The 17311-nt window shown below is 41.9% G+C and overlaps 1 protein-coding gene across 2 annotated transcripts in view; it reads right to left on the bottom strand.

Moving 5' to 3' along the window:
* LOC142021979 (peroxidasin homolog) overlaps nt 1-15097 on the bottom strand; it is a 72653-nt gene extending 57556 nt beyond the window's left edge. For both annotated transcript variants that reach the window (XM_075011336.1, XM_075011337.1), the window contains exon 1: nt 14934-15097. In XM_075011336.1, coding sequence (XP_074867437.1) covers nt 14934-15097 — 164 coding nt within the window. The remainder of the gene's footprint in view (nt 1-14933) is intronic.
* Nucleotides 15098-17311: the final 2214 nt, after the last annotated feature.

The raw sequence follows: 17311 nt of genomic DNA, 5'->3' as shown, positions 1-17311 counted from the left end.
CTGGTCATGCTTCCTTTTATTGCAATGCATACCAAAAGAGGGCGGAGATGAGAAAGGAGGCAAGAGAAAGGGAGAAAAGAAAAATAAAAACCAAAAATACTGAATTTATTCTGTAAGTATTGTGCAAATTGAGGTGGAAAAAAAATCCATTGCAAGCCCTGCAAAATGGGAACAACTCTGAAGCATCCATTGTTTTCACAAAGCTGTTCTGCTGTTTTTAACCATCTCTGTGGATGGGCTTTCATGATTCAAGACCATTGTGCAAAAGGCAAGTTTACAACCTTAGCTGTAAATCAATGCTTTGTGAGAGATTTCATGCACCACTCAGTTACCCAGATAATAGGACATGGGATGATGGAGAGGAGGCACATGTCAATTTTTCAGGGGAATGGCAGATATTATAAAGCTGAACATAGTTAAGTATGGAGAAGGGGACGCTGCCACGCATATGCAATTCTGCATGGTTTTGCAAACAGGAAACGATGGAAGATGGGACATGAAAAGAATGGAAGAAATACACACTTGAGTTATGCATTATAACCAACACATGCAACTGCCCTCATATGCCTCTGCCCTGATATCTGTAAAGAACTGTGTAATTAACACATGACGAGAACTGTAAGAAGAAATGAAACTGCAATAGAAAGGTTGGGACTGAGCTTGTTGTGAGTAAGGTGCATTTGAGTGGGAAATGGCCAATAAAGAGTAAAAGAGCACATTGGGTCATAATCAGTGGTGAAAATCAGTCTGTACTAGTGCACAAAGAAAACTAAAATCTTTCATGTCCCGACACACTTTCTTGAGCACATGCACACGGAGATCTCCTCCCAGACAGAAGAGTAAAGTAAAAAGTTAAACTACCCATGGCACAGGAAATGCAACAATCAAAACCAGTCCAATAAACACAGCTTCCATTTCCTCTCAGACGTTCTTCTTGTAAGATTAAAGTGCAATCACGCTCAGAAAATGAATCAATGGAAGTGGCCTCCTTGATGGTGTGTGCCTATTGTTGGAGCCCTACCAAATTCACAGCCAAGCTGAATGCATCACAGACCGCGAAATCTGGCCTTGTGTGTGCTTTTACCCTATACTATACAGATTTAATGGGGGAGACTAGAGTTACTCAAACTGGAGGTCCTGACCCAGAAGTAGGGTGTCCAGATGTTCCTTTTTAATGAGACAGTCCTATATTTACGCCCTCCTGCAAGTAGCCTGACTTCTTTTTTTTCAAATAAAAAAGTGGCAAATTTTCCCCTCTTTTCTGTCTCCCTCCCCCGCATCGGTATTGATGGGTCCCGATGTGAGCTGGATCCTGGCTTGCCAGTCACCTGCTCACCAGTGGCTGATGGTGGGGGTAGCCAGGATAGAGCCTGAAAACAAAGAAAAACATAAGCTGCATTCTCTGATAGCGGACCTGTCAGTCTTAGGCATGCATGTGCACTGACTTTTTTAGGGCACAGGAATCAAATCATTGCCTTTAAAAAGATGACTCATTAACAAAACAAAAATACATAGGTGAAAAAGCATACTTGGCTGCTACATCTTACAGAGCAATTTAAAAGGGTACATTACAGCACAGAGAATTACTTCCCTCGGATGCAGTGTAAAAGTTAGTGGGGCGGGGGACATCAGCCAGCCTGAGAAGTCCCACACCAAACCCAAAATAATAATAAATAAAAAATAACCTTATTGCATCTGACTAAACATGTCCTTTCTGCTTCACACACCCGTATTCCCAGGTTTCTTCTGAGGCCCGGATATTCATGGAAATCTTCTAAGTCTGGTTCAGACTTGCACCATTTCCATGTCTCCCCTCTGGCCACACAAAAGACTCTCTCAGCAGGTAACTGCTTCAGTGCAAAAAAATCCTGACTGAATTTGGTAGGGCCTTACTTACTGTCTAGGATTCCCTAAGCAAATCTGCACTTTTTTGCTGTGGGTTTTCCCTGCTGTCAAAGTTCCAAACTCAGCCAGGTCTCTGAAAGCCATGCTTTGCAATGCAGCAAGAACATATCTGCAGCACTAACACAGCTCCTGCGCTCGGAGCAGAACTCAAAGTTTGTCCCATTGACAAAACCCCAGACACCCACGAATGCACAAAAGAAGCCATTTGTTCTTTCATCTGTCCTTCCAAAGTAAGCACTAGCGGTATGCTACAAAGTCGCTCCCATTGGCTGCAGTGCAAAACCCTTCTGAAAAGTGCACCATCTGCTCCCATTTTAATGGAATGTTTCAATTCCCCACCAATCCCTGACTTGTCTTTGTCACGTGAGCTGGGGTTTTCCAAGGAGCATAAGAGTGTCAGGGCTCCAAACCCCAAACTCAGCGAGAGCTGGGCACTTCATTTGCTTCAGCATCTTTGAAAACACCAGCCTCGATTCTCTCTCCACAAGGTGCCAAGGCCAATATTATTATTGCGTGTATCAAGCCGCAGTGTGCTATGGCCTGTGCAGACAAGCAAGCAGGTATGATCCCAGGCTGAAAACGCTTGCAAGCTAAACAGGCACTCTGCTAAATCATACTGATTTTGCTTCCTCTTCTACATTAGTTCTGAACTGTCTTTATTGGCCCTGAATCCATTCAGGAGGACTGTGTCTATGAAGCCAGGAGGTTTTCCTACCTTCGCTCCCCCCACCAATGCATATATAAAATCAAGCTTAGTTAGCGAGTGGGCTTTTCCCGGGATCCGTGCCGTCTCTCTCTCGGCTGTCACTCAATAACGAGTAGGATGTCTTCACATCACCCTCCTATTGGTGAGTCCAGTTAGGAGAGTAGTACACAGAGGAAGACACCTGTGACTTCTTTGAACATGGGGGGACTGTTGCACTGCAGCCACCACATGGATCTTGATGGATAGAAAATTCAGGTGCAGTGGGATGGAATCCACAACTGGGAGTCTCCTGTCCGATTCAGCCTTCATCCGCCTTCCCAGGTGATGTAGCATTACCTTTGCTATCCCCGTCTGTTCTGATGTTGAAGACTTTTAGGATTATTTTTGTCTGAACCCTCCTCGATCTTCTCACCCTGGGTGACCCTGCTGGGAGCACGAGGCTACCAGCAGCATCACTCTGAGGTTGTTTGTAACACACAAACCTACTCACCATGACAAGCCTCCAGATAACTGGCAAAGGAATGGGATAAAACACTTTTCTGGGCAATTCCTGGCCTCTGTGTGTATACATGCAAGTTTGATAGATGCCCCCCTCCTGAGCTTCACATATGTTTCTCCCCATCCACAGGGGAGAAAACTTAAAATGTCTTTAAACTAACACATGCACTTTTCTCTGAAACGAAGCTCACAGCTTCTCCTCTGCCAGCCAGTCCCAGCTGCTTTCCATAGCAGCCAGCAAAAACTCCCTGTCTCTATTCTTTTACTCTCAACCTCTGAATTTGCAAATTGGTGGGGGGAGGGGGAAGTCACTGGTGATTCTTGTTGTGTTAATGGCCTACAAACAATGAAGTTAGATAAAAAAAAATACCATTTCTGGAAGGCTGCAACATCACACAACATCATTTTTTTAGAATTCAGACCAACACATAAGAACCACAAAACAGCAAGAGACAAAGCAGGCTGCTCCCAAAAAAGACACACAGAATTGACTTCACTGTACTATAAGCTGTCTGTCTGCTGACAGACAGCTGGTGACAGACCCCCAAACACAATTTCCCCATAAAACCCCATTGTCTGCAAGCAGGATCAAGGAAATCCCTGAGAATTTAAAGTGATACATCACAATTTTAATGATGTTTTCAGTCCATCACAATTCTGCATCTCTCGCATGTTTTCCAGACTAATATCTTTTGTTTATAGTTGAGTCTACTGCAAGAAGGGACCCTACCTATTGTCCAGTACTGATGCAGAGGAGAACTAGAACAGAGCTTCATTCTCTTCTGACACCAGCATGGCTGCAATGGCAGTGAATTCAGGTGACTGGAAATAGGGGAGAAGAACTGTCCTGAATTAGTCAATACTGGACAACTGAGGAGTGAAAACAACTGACTCCAAAGTACATCTTGTCCAGACCTCACCCAAAAGAGCTGTGGTCAGGAGAGGGAACCTGCGTTGAAATACATGACATTCACAGCAAGGAAGCATGAAGAACGATAAAAAAGCAGTCATGTGGCACTTTAAAGACTAACAGAATAATTTACTACGTGATGAGCTTCCATGGGACAGACCTACTTCTTCAGATCATAGTCTTACCAGAACAGACTCAATGTATAAAGCACAGAGGTCCAAAAATTGTTATCAAGGTTGGCAAATCAGAAGAGCAGAGGGACGGCAGCTGGGGGTGGAGAAGTTAAGAGTTAAGTAAAACATCAAAGTACGTCAAAAAAAGTCCTTATAATGGGTCAGGTAATTGCTGTCCCTGTTTGAACCACGTGTTAATGTGTCGAATTTGAATATGAATGTTAGTTCTGAACATTCCGCCTGTAGATGGTTGTTAAAGTCTCTTTTCAGTAGAACACAAACTTTCAGGACCTAGACATTATAATCAAACCAGCTGACAAATGTGGTGCTGTTGTCATCATGAATAAGTCAGACTGTGAACAGAAGGCAGCTAGACAACTCTCCAACACCATATTTTACAGACCTCTCTCCTCTGATCCCATTTTGGATGTCCAAAAGAAACTACACCAACTACTTAAGGAACGACCTGCTTCTGCTCAGGACCTTATTCACTCAGCACACCATCTGCGCCCTGACCCAGATTATTCTATTTACTTCCCAAAGTCCACAAACCTGGAAACTCTGGAGGCCCTATTATTTCAGGTCTTGGCAACCTTACTACCAGGCTATCCAGTTATGTAGACTCCGTCCCGAAACTCTATGCCACCAACACTCCCAGCTATCTCTGAGATACCACTGACTTCCAGAGGAAATTACAAAACTTCGGAAAACTCCCTGACTATACCATCCTTGCCACCATGGATGTAGAGGCCCTCTACGCTAATATTCCACATGAAGATGGACCGCAAGCAATCAGGAATACCATCCCTGACGTTACCACAGCTAATCTGGTGGCTGACCTCTGTAACTTTGTTCTCACCCATATTTATTTCCAGTTTGGGGACAACTTATACCTCCAGGTGAGTGGCACTGCTATGGGCACCTGCATGGCCCCACAGTATGCTAATATATTTATGACTGACTTGGAAGAACAATTCCTCAGCTCTCGTCTCCTATTACCCCTCCTTTACTTATGATACAATTGATGACATCTTCATCTTTTGGACCCATAGTAAAAACTCTAGAAGAATTCCACAGAGACTTTAACAATCTGCACCTCACCATCAACTTATGCCTTGACCACTCCACACCAGAGATACATTTCCTGGACACTACAGTACAAATCACTGATGGTCTGATCAATACCACTCTCCACCAGAAACCCACTGACCACTACACTTACCTACATGCTTCTAGCTTCCATCCTGCGCACGCAACACAATCCATCGTTTACAGTCAAGCCCTGAGATACAATTGCATCCACTCTGATCCTACTGACAGAGACCGAAAACTACAAGATCTCTACCAAACTTTCACAAACCTGAAATACGCATCAGGAGAAGTGAAAAAACAAATCAACAGGGCCGGATGAATACCCAGAAGCCAACTACTTCAAGATAGACCCCAGAAAAGCCAAGAACAGAACACCACTTGTCATTACCTATAGCCCCCAGCTCAAACCACAGTGACGCATCATGAAAGACCTACAACCTATCCTAAATCATGCTGCCACACGCCAGAAGGCCTTAGGTGACAGGCCTGTTCTTTCCTATAGACAACCTCCTAACCTTATGAGGATTCTCACTAGCAACCACAGGCTACAACACAATAATACTAATCCTGGAACTTTTCCGTGCAACAAACCCCATTCCCAGCTTTGTCCACATATCTATTCAGGAGACATCATCACTGGACCTAACCACGTTAATTACAGAATCACAGGCACATTCTCCTGTTCCTCAACTAACATCATATATGGCATCATGTGCCAGCAATGCCCACACACCACGTATATGGGACAAACTGCAAACACTCTTTGACAAAGAACGAATGGGCATAGAACCGACATAAAAACTCCAAAGACACAAACCTGTCAGCCAGCATTTTAATGGAGTGGGACATTCTGTTAAAGACCTGAAAGTCTGTGTTCTACTGTAAAGGGACTTTAACAACTGTCTACAGCGAGAATGCTCGGAAATAACATTCATATTCAAATTCAACACATTAACACGTGGTTTGAACAGGGACAGCAATTACCTGACCTATTATAAGGACTCTTCTACATACTTTGATGTTTTATCTAACTCTTAACTTCCCCACCCCACAACACCACCCGCCCCCACCAGCCACCGTCCCTCTCTTCTTCTGATCTGCCAACCTTTATAACAGTTTTTCTGATTTGCCAATCTTGATAATTTTTGGACCTCTGTGCTTTATATATTGAGTCTGTTCTGGTATGGCTATGGTCTGAAGAAGTGGGTCTGTCTCATGGAAGCTCATCTCCTCAAATTATTTTGTTAGCCTTTAAAGTGCTACATGACTGCTTTTTTGTTTTGATAGAATACCGACTAACATGGCTATCTGTCACTATTCAAAATGAAGAATGACAGATGATAACAAGGGGATTAGAAATCAGATCAGAACTGTCCAACCTGAGGAATGAAGTTGTATTGTTTGTGATCCTCTCAGCTGTCAGCGGAATAATCTTTCCAAAATCAATATGCTGAATAATTAACAATGGAAGCCATACTAAGCAATCAGTGAGAGCATACAAATCAATCAGTGGTGTCAGTTTTCATTCAGTTTAGTCAATTTATGCATGTACACATGCACACAGCACTATGTTACCTACGCAGTGAATCAACCGCCAGTCATTTGTTGCTAGAGCATTGCAGTGCCACAGAAATTATTGCTAGCACTGAATTTACTTTGGTGTCACATCTTTCACACACAAGGTGTTTCACACAGCAACAGGTTAGATGTTGGTAGTTTTGGGACTGTTCACTCAGAACTGGCGGAGTAGATGGCTGCTACCCGGCTATTATTAGCAAAGACATGACGTTAGAGGCCGTTTTATTAACAGAGTTAATGGTTCAGACATGGAAATTACCTCTGTCATTGCTTGAGGAGGAAGAGCACTATGAACGGGTCTTAAATGAACGTCCTGATGATAGAAAGAGGTGGAGTGATGTCCCTGGACATCAACTTCCTCCGTTAACCCCCATGACCACAGCGGCAGCACTGCAGCTTGCCTTGACCTGCCAATGGGTATTAGTTCTTCCATGAAGGGAAAACAAGATCTCCATAGCTCAATAAGTTCTTGGCTTCTCAGCTCAGGCTGCTACTTGCAAACCTCCCCACCTCCACTGTGATAAGCAGCAGCTCACTTTCATCTCTAGAGTTCAGTGATTTACAGTGGTGGATGAGCCTCTATTCCCATTTTACAGCTGAGGAAACAGACACAGGGAGGTTAACCACTTTTCCCCCCCTTAGCACAGGGTTGACTTCTATTCAGCATTGAAGCAATGGTAATTAACGTTCATTAGAGGTATGACAATTTATACCAGCGGAGGCTCTGTCCCTCTGGACGCAGTCACACAATGAAAACTAAGCATAGCTAGGTTGAATCCAGTTGGCTCACACAGTGGGGTCAGTGAAGACAGCCCAGTGCACACAGGGGAAGGCTGGAAAGAGCCCAAGGTACATGCATGGCTTGCTAATCCACATTGTAGGCTGTGCTATCCCTACTGGATTCAAGCTAGCTTGACGAGGCTAGCATGTGCACAGCTTTTGCTGCAGACACGCACCTGAGATAGCCAAGACCACGCAGAGGTAATTTTAACCCATTTAGTAAAATGCGGGGCATGGATGCTCATTTTGGTTTAAAACAGGATGAACGTAGTTTAGTTTAAGTCACTTAGAAATTATATGTGTTGTGGATAACTGTGTGTGGCGGTTATGGCCTGAAAAGCCATGTCCTGCTTAAACAGCTGCCATCTCATCACACCAAACACCCACAAATCCACAGACCGTGGCCAGATTTTTAAACAGGCTCAGCATGTTGGCTGCCGAATTATGAAATTCTTGTCCTAAGTGTGACAATCGGAGCCTTATACTGGTTTGGCATAATCAGATTTCTAAGAACTAGTTTGGGACTAAGAATGTATTTCAGTTTTCTTTCATACCATTAACACTTTGGCTTGCCTTTGTCTTCTGCACCTCAGACTGGAAAAAGCACTAGAAAGCACTGAGCGATAGCTCGAATTGTAAAGGACAGTAGATTGCTCATGTGTTCATTTGAATAAAGATCATTTGATATTTTAATTATGTCATACTTCAGTGATTTATAATGAGTCTGCATGAAAACATGGTGTCTCCATAGCGCAATTCACTCATGATAGAGCCACTTGGGTACTCACCACACTGCTATAGTCTAGCACTAACACAGTTAACAGACCAATCTCTACTACAGAGCTCTTCCTAAAGATACCAGATTCATTGGGACCCAGATTTTCAGCTGGTGCAAATTTCCAGGAGACAGAACTCAATACAAAATGCCAGCTCCATAGATGGTGTAAATCAACATGATCCACTGAAGTTAAACTTTTCTAGTATCACAGGGGACATTTGATATTAGAGTATTTAAGAGTGGAGGCCAATGGCCAGGAATACTCAGAAGATTTTGGTAGGGTGAACCATACATTTTTCAGTGCTGCTCAGTGAGCAGATGTGCTATTCAACTTTGAAGCACGCTACATAACTATGGGACAAAAACACCCATTGGGTTTTGGTTTATGGAAATTAGATTATGAATCTGACCTCTTTTACAGAAGGACAGATCAAATCAAGTGATACTTCCCAAAATGTAAAAAGTAGAGATATGCCAGAGGAACAAACCATTTGAAATTGCCCAAAGCCCATTTGTGTGATCAGATTTGGGGATTACAAGTTAGGTCTCTCTCCAGTAATAGCAGACAAAAGGGATTATTTGGGTCGTACCCTGAATTTTATCCACACAAAACATTAATATAACAAACAATGTAAGAGACCTCCCCATTTATTTTGGTGTGGATTTATGCGACAGAGGTTGAAAAATGACAGACCTGTTACGTACAAAGAAAACAGAATATTCCTCTGCTGGTTTGCTCATTGAATGTCTCCCTATTTCCATTTGCATTGCTCCTTCCGTGGCTAAATGAATGAAGACGATGTGAACCAACGTTTGGGAACTGGAGGTGAGCATAAAGTCTACTCTTAGCCCTATGTGTCTATTGATTGCACCTTTGGGAATAGAATGACCATTTCACTGGTGCTACCTAAAAGGGAGAAGAGAAAAGATGCCTGAAGAATAAAAATTTGGCCCTGAGACAGATTTTAAAATGGGCGGATTACATGGGCAACTGTTGACCCAAGTGATGTCAGATGATTTGAGCTATTAAGCGAGAAGAGCAGCAAGGCGCACTCTTTTGAAGAGAGATTACAGTCTGATCCTAATCAAACCAGATAAGCCTCTCGTTGGTATTTATGTCAGCAAGCAGCGGGACTCCTGCCATACCCTTGATCCTGCCCACACATTGACGGTTGAAATATTGTGCAGATCAAATCAAGACAGCTCCGCCTTCCTCCTGGCCTGAAAACATGCTCCCAAATCTGATCCAGGAGCGATAAAAAGGACATTTGAGAAATACAGAGGTAAATTTATCCCTTTCAATGGGTCCAACATGGAGACTAAGATGAATTGCTGCTGCAATTGCTTCACTAGTTGCATTTGTTCAGCTTGTGTTGAGCCACAGCCAAGAGATCTTTAGTCTGCATGTGCACACACACATACAAATGGAGGCCCTTGCTTCGGGAAAGGAGTTGCTTCACCCACCTACTACTATAACATGGCCACCTCTTTGAGCAAAGGAGCAGCTGTTTAAACAGCACACAGAAATGCTATGCTTCATTTCAGAAGAGAAAAAAGATTCTGCTTAACTTCTAGGAGGGAGAGGAGGATTAATCAGGAAGAATACATGTGATCAAGTTTGAATTTGACTACGATTTAAGTCCTTGCCTTACAAAGAGCATCTTGAGATCTTTGTTACCATAAGATTTTCCATCACACATGAAACATGAAGAAATGCTTCCCAAATAAGGAAAAAGATGAACATTGAATGATTCCCATTTTCCTTCTTATAACTGTGGATTTGAGAAAGACAATTCTGATCAACACTGATGGGTATTTACATAGCCTAAATAAAGAGGATGATTTGGAAAAAGCTAACACTTGGGACATCTGAATACGCATAAACTGGAAGTGAGCATTTTATTTTAGCAGGACACACCATTCAACACTTAATGGTGTGCATTTTAAAACAAATATTTTAACACCAGATTACAAAGGGAGACGTCTGAATTGGGATTCATTTTCAAGTCTGATACTTATCACCTTGGACTCTCCAAACATATAAATTATCTCATGCATTACAAGGACAATTTCCCTACTTTTGATATTCCCAGTGACTGTAGCCATCCCACTTAACGTAATAGACACTTACAGAGGTATTTTTCTCCTCCTCCCCACCCATACCAAGCTTAAACTGTACCAGAGCTGTGTCATATCAACACTCCTCTATGGCTCAGAGTGCTGGTGGATGACAGGGCACGACCTTGCCAAGCTCTCGTCCTTTTACTCCACTACCCTTCACAAGATACTTTACATCTTTCGGCCAAAGACCATCTCCAACCATGACCTGCCCCTGCGATGCTGCCAGGCGGCCATGACCACTGTCATCATGAGGAGAGGCTGGAGATGGATAGGGCACATGAGGAGAAGGAAGGCAGATGCCGTAGCACTTCACTGGATGCCTGAAGGACAATGAAAATGTGGGAGGCCCAAGACAACTTGGTGGTGTACTGTTGAGGCAGACGTGAAGAGAATGAACTACAACTGGGGCACACTGGAGAAAATGGCCAAAGACAGACAGATGTGGAGGACCTTTGTTGCTGCCCTACACGCCAGCAGGCACGGTAGCTTTAACTAATTAACAAACTAACTAACTTCCCCCCACCTTCCTTCCACTGTAACTAGTTGATTCTTCAGTCCCCCCGTCTCCCACCCCCCTTTTTTTTCCTTTTCAAATTTTCTGACTTGTCAGTTATCAAGATTCTCCTGGTCTGAAGAAGTGGACCTGTTCCACAAAAGCTCATCACCTAATAAATAATATTGTCAACCTTTAAGGTGCTATAGGACTGCTTTTTTGTTTTGTTTACACATGTTTAACACAGAAAGGATATTACTGCTCAGTTGCCCTATCTGGTCCCCAGTTGACTTGTGCAACAGAAATTATAGGCTGTAGGTAGAAGCAATGCAAAGGGAGCAGCATATTGGACAAGAACACATTTGGCTCAATAGGTTTTTTTTTTTTTTTTTTTTTTTTTAAAAAGGATAGTGCACTGAATTTCTGTATCACAGCTATTATCTCCCTTTGATCCCAAAGAGTTCCACAAACTACATACATGCATGATTCACCACTAAAATGCATCCACATCTGGAGGAGGAGAACAGCTGAGACAGAATGTTGCAAAACAGCAAAGGAAGGCAAAATTTGTCAGATTGGACAGATGCAGAAAACACATCATTAGTGACAAACACCATGAAAGGGAGATGGACTGACTGGGTTATCTTCAATTTGCGCCAGCAATAAGTTCAGGTTGCAGATGCTGCATATTCTTCTCTTGTAGTCTGCTTTACATTTAGTTAAAACACAACTCAGCAGAAGATCTACATCTAATGCATAAGAGAATAATTCATATAAAATAAGATTGGAATCTAGTAGCTTCCAGCTATGGAAATTCGTCTCACTTCTGCGTTCCTCCCATACCAACATGTTTCATAGTTTACATCTGGGAATGCCATTCTATAAAACAAATGGCTTAGAAGGTTAAAGACCTATTGAAATTTTTCAGAGTACGTTTCACAGCTGTTGCCTTCTCTGGCTGTTGGCTAAAAGAACTGCCTTAGTCCCAGTGGTAACCAACACATCACATCTGGCTAACCCTGTTCCAGTAGAATGAACAACAGCCAAAATACATCTGCAGTTATACATCACACATTTTTACAGCTTACTTATCTGTACACATGTAGCCATTACCGCCATCATGTTCCACACTCAGGATAAAATTAACAGACTTCATTACCAAGGACAAATATTTCTAAAACCAGACAGTGGGCCAAATCCTCACCTGCACCCAGCAGCAGGGAATGAGAATCAAAAGGAGCCAGTAACAACTTGTCAATCCTGGGGATAGGTCTAAGTTAGATTAGGCTAAGGGCTGCTTTAAGTTACAACAGCTGGTTGTAGATTCCACCCCTCCCCACCCCCCAACCACAACCACAAACACATACAACAGGCTAGAGGGAGAATGGCCTGGGAACCAGCTACATTGAATCCTCAGAGACCATCACTCCATCCGTTAGAGAAATGCCCTTCTGGAGACTTTCAGCTGCTTTTGATTTTATAGCAGCACACAGAGCTGGGGCCCAGGATCTGGTGTTTATATTTACCTCTCATAGCAGTATGTTCTGTCCATCTCAAACTGTGACTCTGAGACATGAGCATAATCCCACCTCCCCACCCTTTTATTTTTTTTTCCACACTCCAAATAAGAGCTTCATGAGATGGCTATTAATTTTGCCAGACCTTTGGATGTTCACCCAAATGCAGAATGCCTTCTCATGAGAGGAAGACATATGACTGTGTCATAAAAATCTGCAGCAGCTGGGGTTTTAAGATGTACCTTTTGATCACCAGCAACTTTTAAACAGCATGTGAATTATTAAACATTTTTATAATAGATAAAATGGAAAGCTGCCTCTGAGGGCTATATATTTTAATTAGATTATAAGATCCTCAGGCCAGCCAGAGAGACAGTGTATTTTTTATTTGTATGTCTATGCAATGATCTATGAATAACAGGGAATATTTAACTTGGCTCAGGTGAGGCATAAAGATTTATGAATATAAGCCTAGCTTTTAATTAGATGGACCACATTAGACTAGACTGAGCCACATATGTCCAGACGGAAGGCTGTGTCTACACGAGCAAGCTCTTTCAAAACACCTGTGCCTTTTCCAAAAGAACCTGCGGAGCATCTAAACACAAAAAGCGCTCTTTCCATCTGAAATCCAAAGAATGCAGCATTTTTTCCAGAGGCCCTCTTCTTCTCCCAGATGAGGGAGAGCACCTTTTTTTGAAAGATTCTTTTTGGGGAAAAAAAAAAAATGTGTAGATGCTACATGGATGCTTTTTTTTTTTTTTTAAATGGCAGCCCTCATGGTGCCTGATTTTTTGATCCCTGGCCCATTCTTTCAAAAGAGCGGGGGCTGTGTGGACACACTCTCTCAAAAGATCAAAAACTGATTTGCTCTGCTTTTGTGTGCTGATGTGCTCTTTCGAAAGAAATTTTTTCAGAAGAGATCTTCCAGAAGATCTTCTTTCGAAAGATCACTGTAGTATAGACCCAGCTGAAGTGTGTGAAATACTAAACTTGGTTTAGAATATATCTCAAAATGGGAGGACTCTTCTTTCATATGTAAGCCCACATCTGCATAAGCCTGTTCATTTCTATTCATTCCCTCTGAGGCATCTAGTGTTGGCTGCTGTTGGAAGACAGGATACTGGGCTAGACTGACCTTTGGTCTGACCAGTATCACTGTTGTTATGTTTTAGATCTTAGTCGCTTGCTACTTTTGCCAGTTACATTAACCAAAGAACTACATTTTCTAAATTTTTAACATGCAGAAAGTACCAGGAGGTGTCGTAGTGTGAACTGCTGACATTTAAACCACTGTATTGTTCAACTACTTTTAGAACAAGAATATACCGTATTGGTTAAAATGCCAGTGCCTGCTAGAATACTGTCTCCACCACCACACATTGTTGCCAATAGTGAAGCTGCAACACGTAACAGTGGGAAATTGTAGGGTGAAAAGCTAAGATAGACATCTCAGCTGAGATCAGAATTTGGTCACATGGAAGTGATCCTAAGCTAGTTAATTTTGAACAAGTTCCATAGTCAACAGCAACTTAACAGAGAGTAAGAACTATTCATACATTTTTAACCATTTCCCATCTGCTTTTGACACTATCCAAATTCCTCCAAACCAAGAAATATCTGGTATGGGCTAGATCGGTCTTAAAGCCATTCTGGAGTTTCAGAATTTACCGTTCCTTAAAAGCATTGGAAGTTTGCGCTTCCATGTCTATTACCAAAAGTTCTACAGAAGTCCTAGATTGTCCTCAAAATGCTATATGCACCCCTCTCCTTTTGTTACTCAGGTCTTTGAATAGACAAAGCCAACAAATCAGAGTCTTTCCTTCTGCAAAGCCACCTCCCCAAATAATACTAACACAGTGATTTTTAAGAATGCGTTATATTTATCATTATTATTTGGCACCCCACATAAACCCTCAGTTCCTCTCTTCTCCCTTCCCCCAGTTGGGTCTGGAAACTAAGACCCTAAAGGAAAGAGTAGATAAGGGAATGGAGTTGCATTTATAAGTAAGGGGGAAAAAATGAAAACCACATCCTCTTTGTATCCAGAAAACAAGAAAACCCAATGTCCCTTCCTCCCCACATATTTCCAAAGCTTTCTCTCCAATAGAAAAAGATGTTCTGTAGTCTTCCTTTCAACAAATCCTGCTTAGGGATTAACATTGGAGACTTTTTAAAGTCATCATTTTCTTGTCATCTTTGTTGCTTAGCTTCCTCTAAAGAGTCCTGTTAAATATCATCAACTGAGGCTGAGACATAAAGCTTTTGCAATACAGACATTCCTGCAGACAAAGCAAGGTGTAGAAACTATGGGTTTTCTTTCCTCTCCTCAAAAGACTAATCATGCAAAATAAAAGCAGCAAAATGAAACCAGCTACTTACAATATGTTTGTCTGGGCTGGGACTTCAGGGATGTTTTCCAGCATCAGATGCATGCATCTTACTGTAGTCCTAAAACACAAACAGCGGCTAGGACAGGAGCAGGAAAAATTAGGTAAGAGAAGAAAAAGAAAGAAGCAGTGAACAACTGCATATTTGCCTAGCATTGTATTTGCTGGCGTGTACTTTCCCCGATTCTGAACAGCAGGGAGCTGACAAAACTTCCCAGCCTTGAGGTCCAGGAGGAGGGGACTCATCAGCATGTGTTTTCAATTAAATTAAGGCAGTTTGACAGTGTAACCTCCCACCCCCTCTGCAATAATGTACATTGAGATCAAACTGCTCTCCCCACTCTCATTTTAGACATTTGTACATAGCCACCCAGAATTGATTTTGACCTCTTCGCGCCTTGGCTCCCAGCTGGAATAGTAAATTAACTCCTGTCCTTTCTTTTTGGCACATTTCTACATTTGTTTAGAAATACAAGCACCAGTTCCTTGACACTGGGAAAGTCAGTTTTGTAAAGGCAAAAAAAAAAGAATGGGTGTATGGTTAAAGCAATGGCCCAGGAATCAGGAGGGATGGATATAATGGATTCTATCTGACATTAGGAAAGTCACTTCGTAACCTCACTCTTCAAGAGGGAGATGTAAATGCTACTTTGAGGAGACTGTGCTAGCACTGACTGAGCTGGTACGCTAAAAATAAAGTGCAGGTACAGCGCCACATTTGCACTGCAATACGAGACCAATTTCATATGGCACTATAAACAACAAAGTAAGACAGTGATATTCAACTGAAGACAGGGTATGTTTGTTCTTTACAGGCAGTGCTCAGAAAAATAACCTGAAGACAAACAGCAGTATAACGAACAAGCAGCACAGACTAGAAACATGAAATAGTCTAGATCAGAGGTGAGTAAATTTTTCACACTAGGCCCCAATTTTTGTCCCTGCAATTAGCAGGTCCCCTGCCAAGCCATTTAAAGTAACCCAAACCAATGGAAATTTCAGATATGTTCTCATGAAAAACACCTTCTGTCGTGTAAGAAAATAGGCATGTAAAATGCAAAAACTTTGTTAATTGGTATACAAATGTGAATACATATATGCACATATATAAAAACAGTAATATCTCAGCATTTTTAATGAGGCGGATAAGCCTGAGACCCAGCAACTGACTGTGAAATTTTATTACCCACCGCTGGGTTATATGCATCCCACTTTGCCCACCCCAGTCTAGATGAACTAACAGGATGATAGATAAAGGCTTCTTTTTTTTTTTTTTTATTAAAAAATGCCTTTTTATTGTAGAGTAAGACATTGAACCCAGAATTGGAAATAGCGATACTAGCCAACTTACGGAAATTCAAATGCCCCGTGCCCAAGTTTTAAATTGTATGAGAAAATTCAGACGTGAAGGGAAGATCTAATGGTTCTTCCTGCCATACATCCTGCCTATTACAGAAAACTTAAACTTTGAAGTCTGGAAGTTTCATAATTATTTTTAAAAAATGATGTACAGTTTTAATTTGTGTATAAAGCATGGAAGTTCGTTAGTGGCTAGGGGTATTTCAGGAACACTGAACACAGCAAATTTCCAAGATTCCCTGTCTGCATGATCAGCTCAAAGTTCTTTAAGTCAGTAACTTTCTCCATCCCATAAACTGTAAAATATAATTAAAATGGCAACATAACAGAGTCTGATTTAAACCTTCAAAACCCAAAGAAGGTAGGAACTGAGAATGGGGTTCCAGTCATAACAGATTCTCTCAGCACCAGGCTACAGACCTACTAGGTATTACAGATTGTAAGCATGCCAAAATGAGTTAATGAAGTTTCAGCTTTCATCCTGGATGTCTTTGCTTTTTGTAACAGCAAAGAAGGGTCCTGTGGCACCTTATAGACTAACAGAAAAGTTTTGAGTCATCAGCATCTGATGAAGTGAGTCTGTGCTCACAAAAGTTCATGCTCAAAACTTTTCTGTAAGTCTATAAGGTGCCACAGGACCCTTCGTTGCTGTTACAGATCCAGACTAACATGGCTACCCCTCCGATACTTTGCTTTTTGTGGTTTCCTCTGTCCCCAAGCCATTTATGTTATTTGAGCATTTTAAATATTGGTTTTTTTTGACAGCTTTTTTTTTTTTTTTAAGTCATTCTCCCATACTTAATGACCTTCCAAACCAGGGTTTAGATAATATATTCCAGAATACGTTACCAAACTAATTCCCTCCAGCCACATGCACACTATTCGTAATTCTTTTCAGAGAGGCACAATGAACCAACTGTACGTACTATAACAGTTTCTGGCTGTTGCATTGCACGTGACCACTTGGGCTATGGTTACACCAGCAAGTTTTGCTAGCAAAACCCCAGTTTT

The sequence above is a fragment of the Carettochelys insculpta genome, chromosome 17, assembly GCF_033958435.1.
Source record: "Carettochelys insculpta isolate YL-2023 chromosome 17, ASM3395843v1, whole genome shotgun sequence".
In the NCBI taxonomy this organism is placed as follows: Eukaryota; Metazoa; Chordata; order Testudines; family Carettochelyidae; genus Carettochelys; species Carettochelys insculpta.
This window is presented reverse-complemented; position numbering and strand designations above follow the sequence as displayed.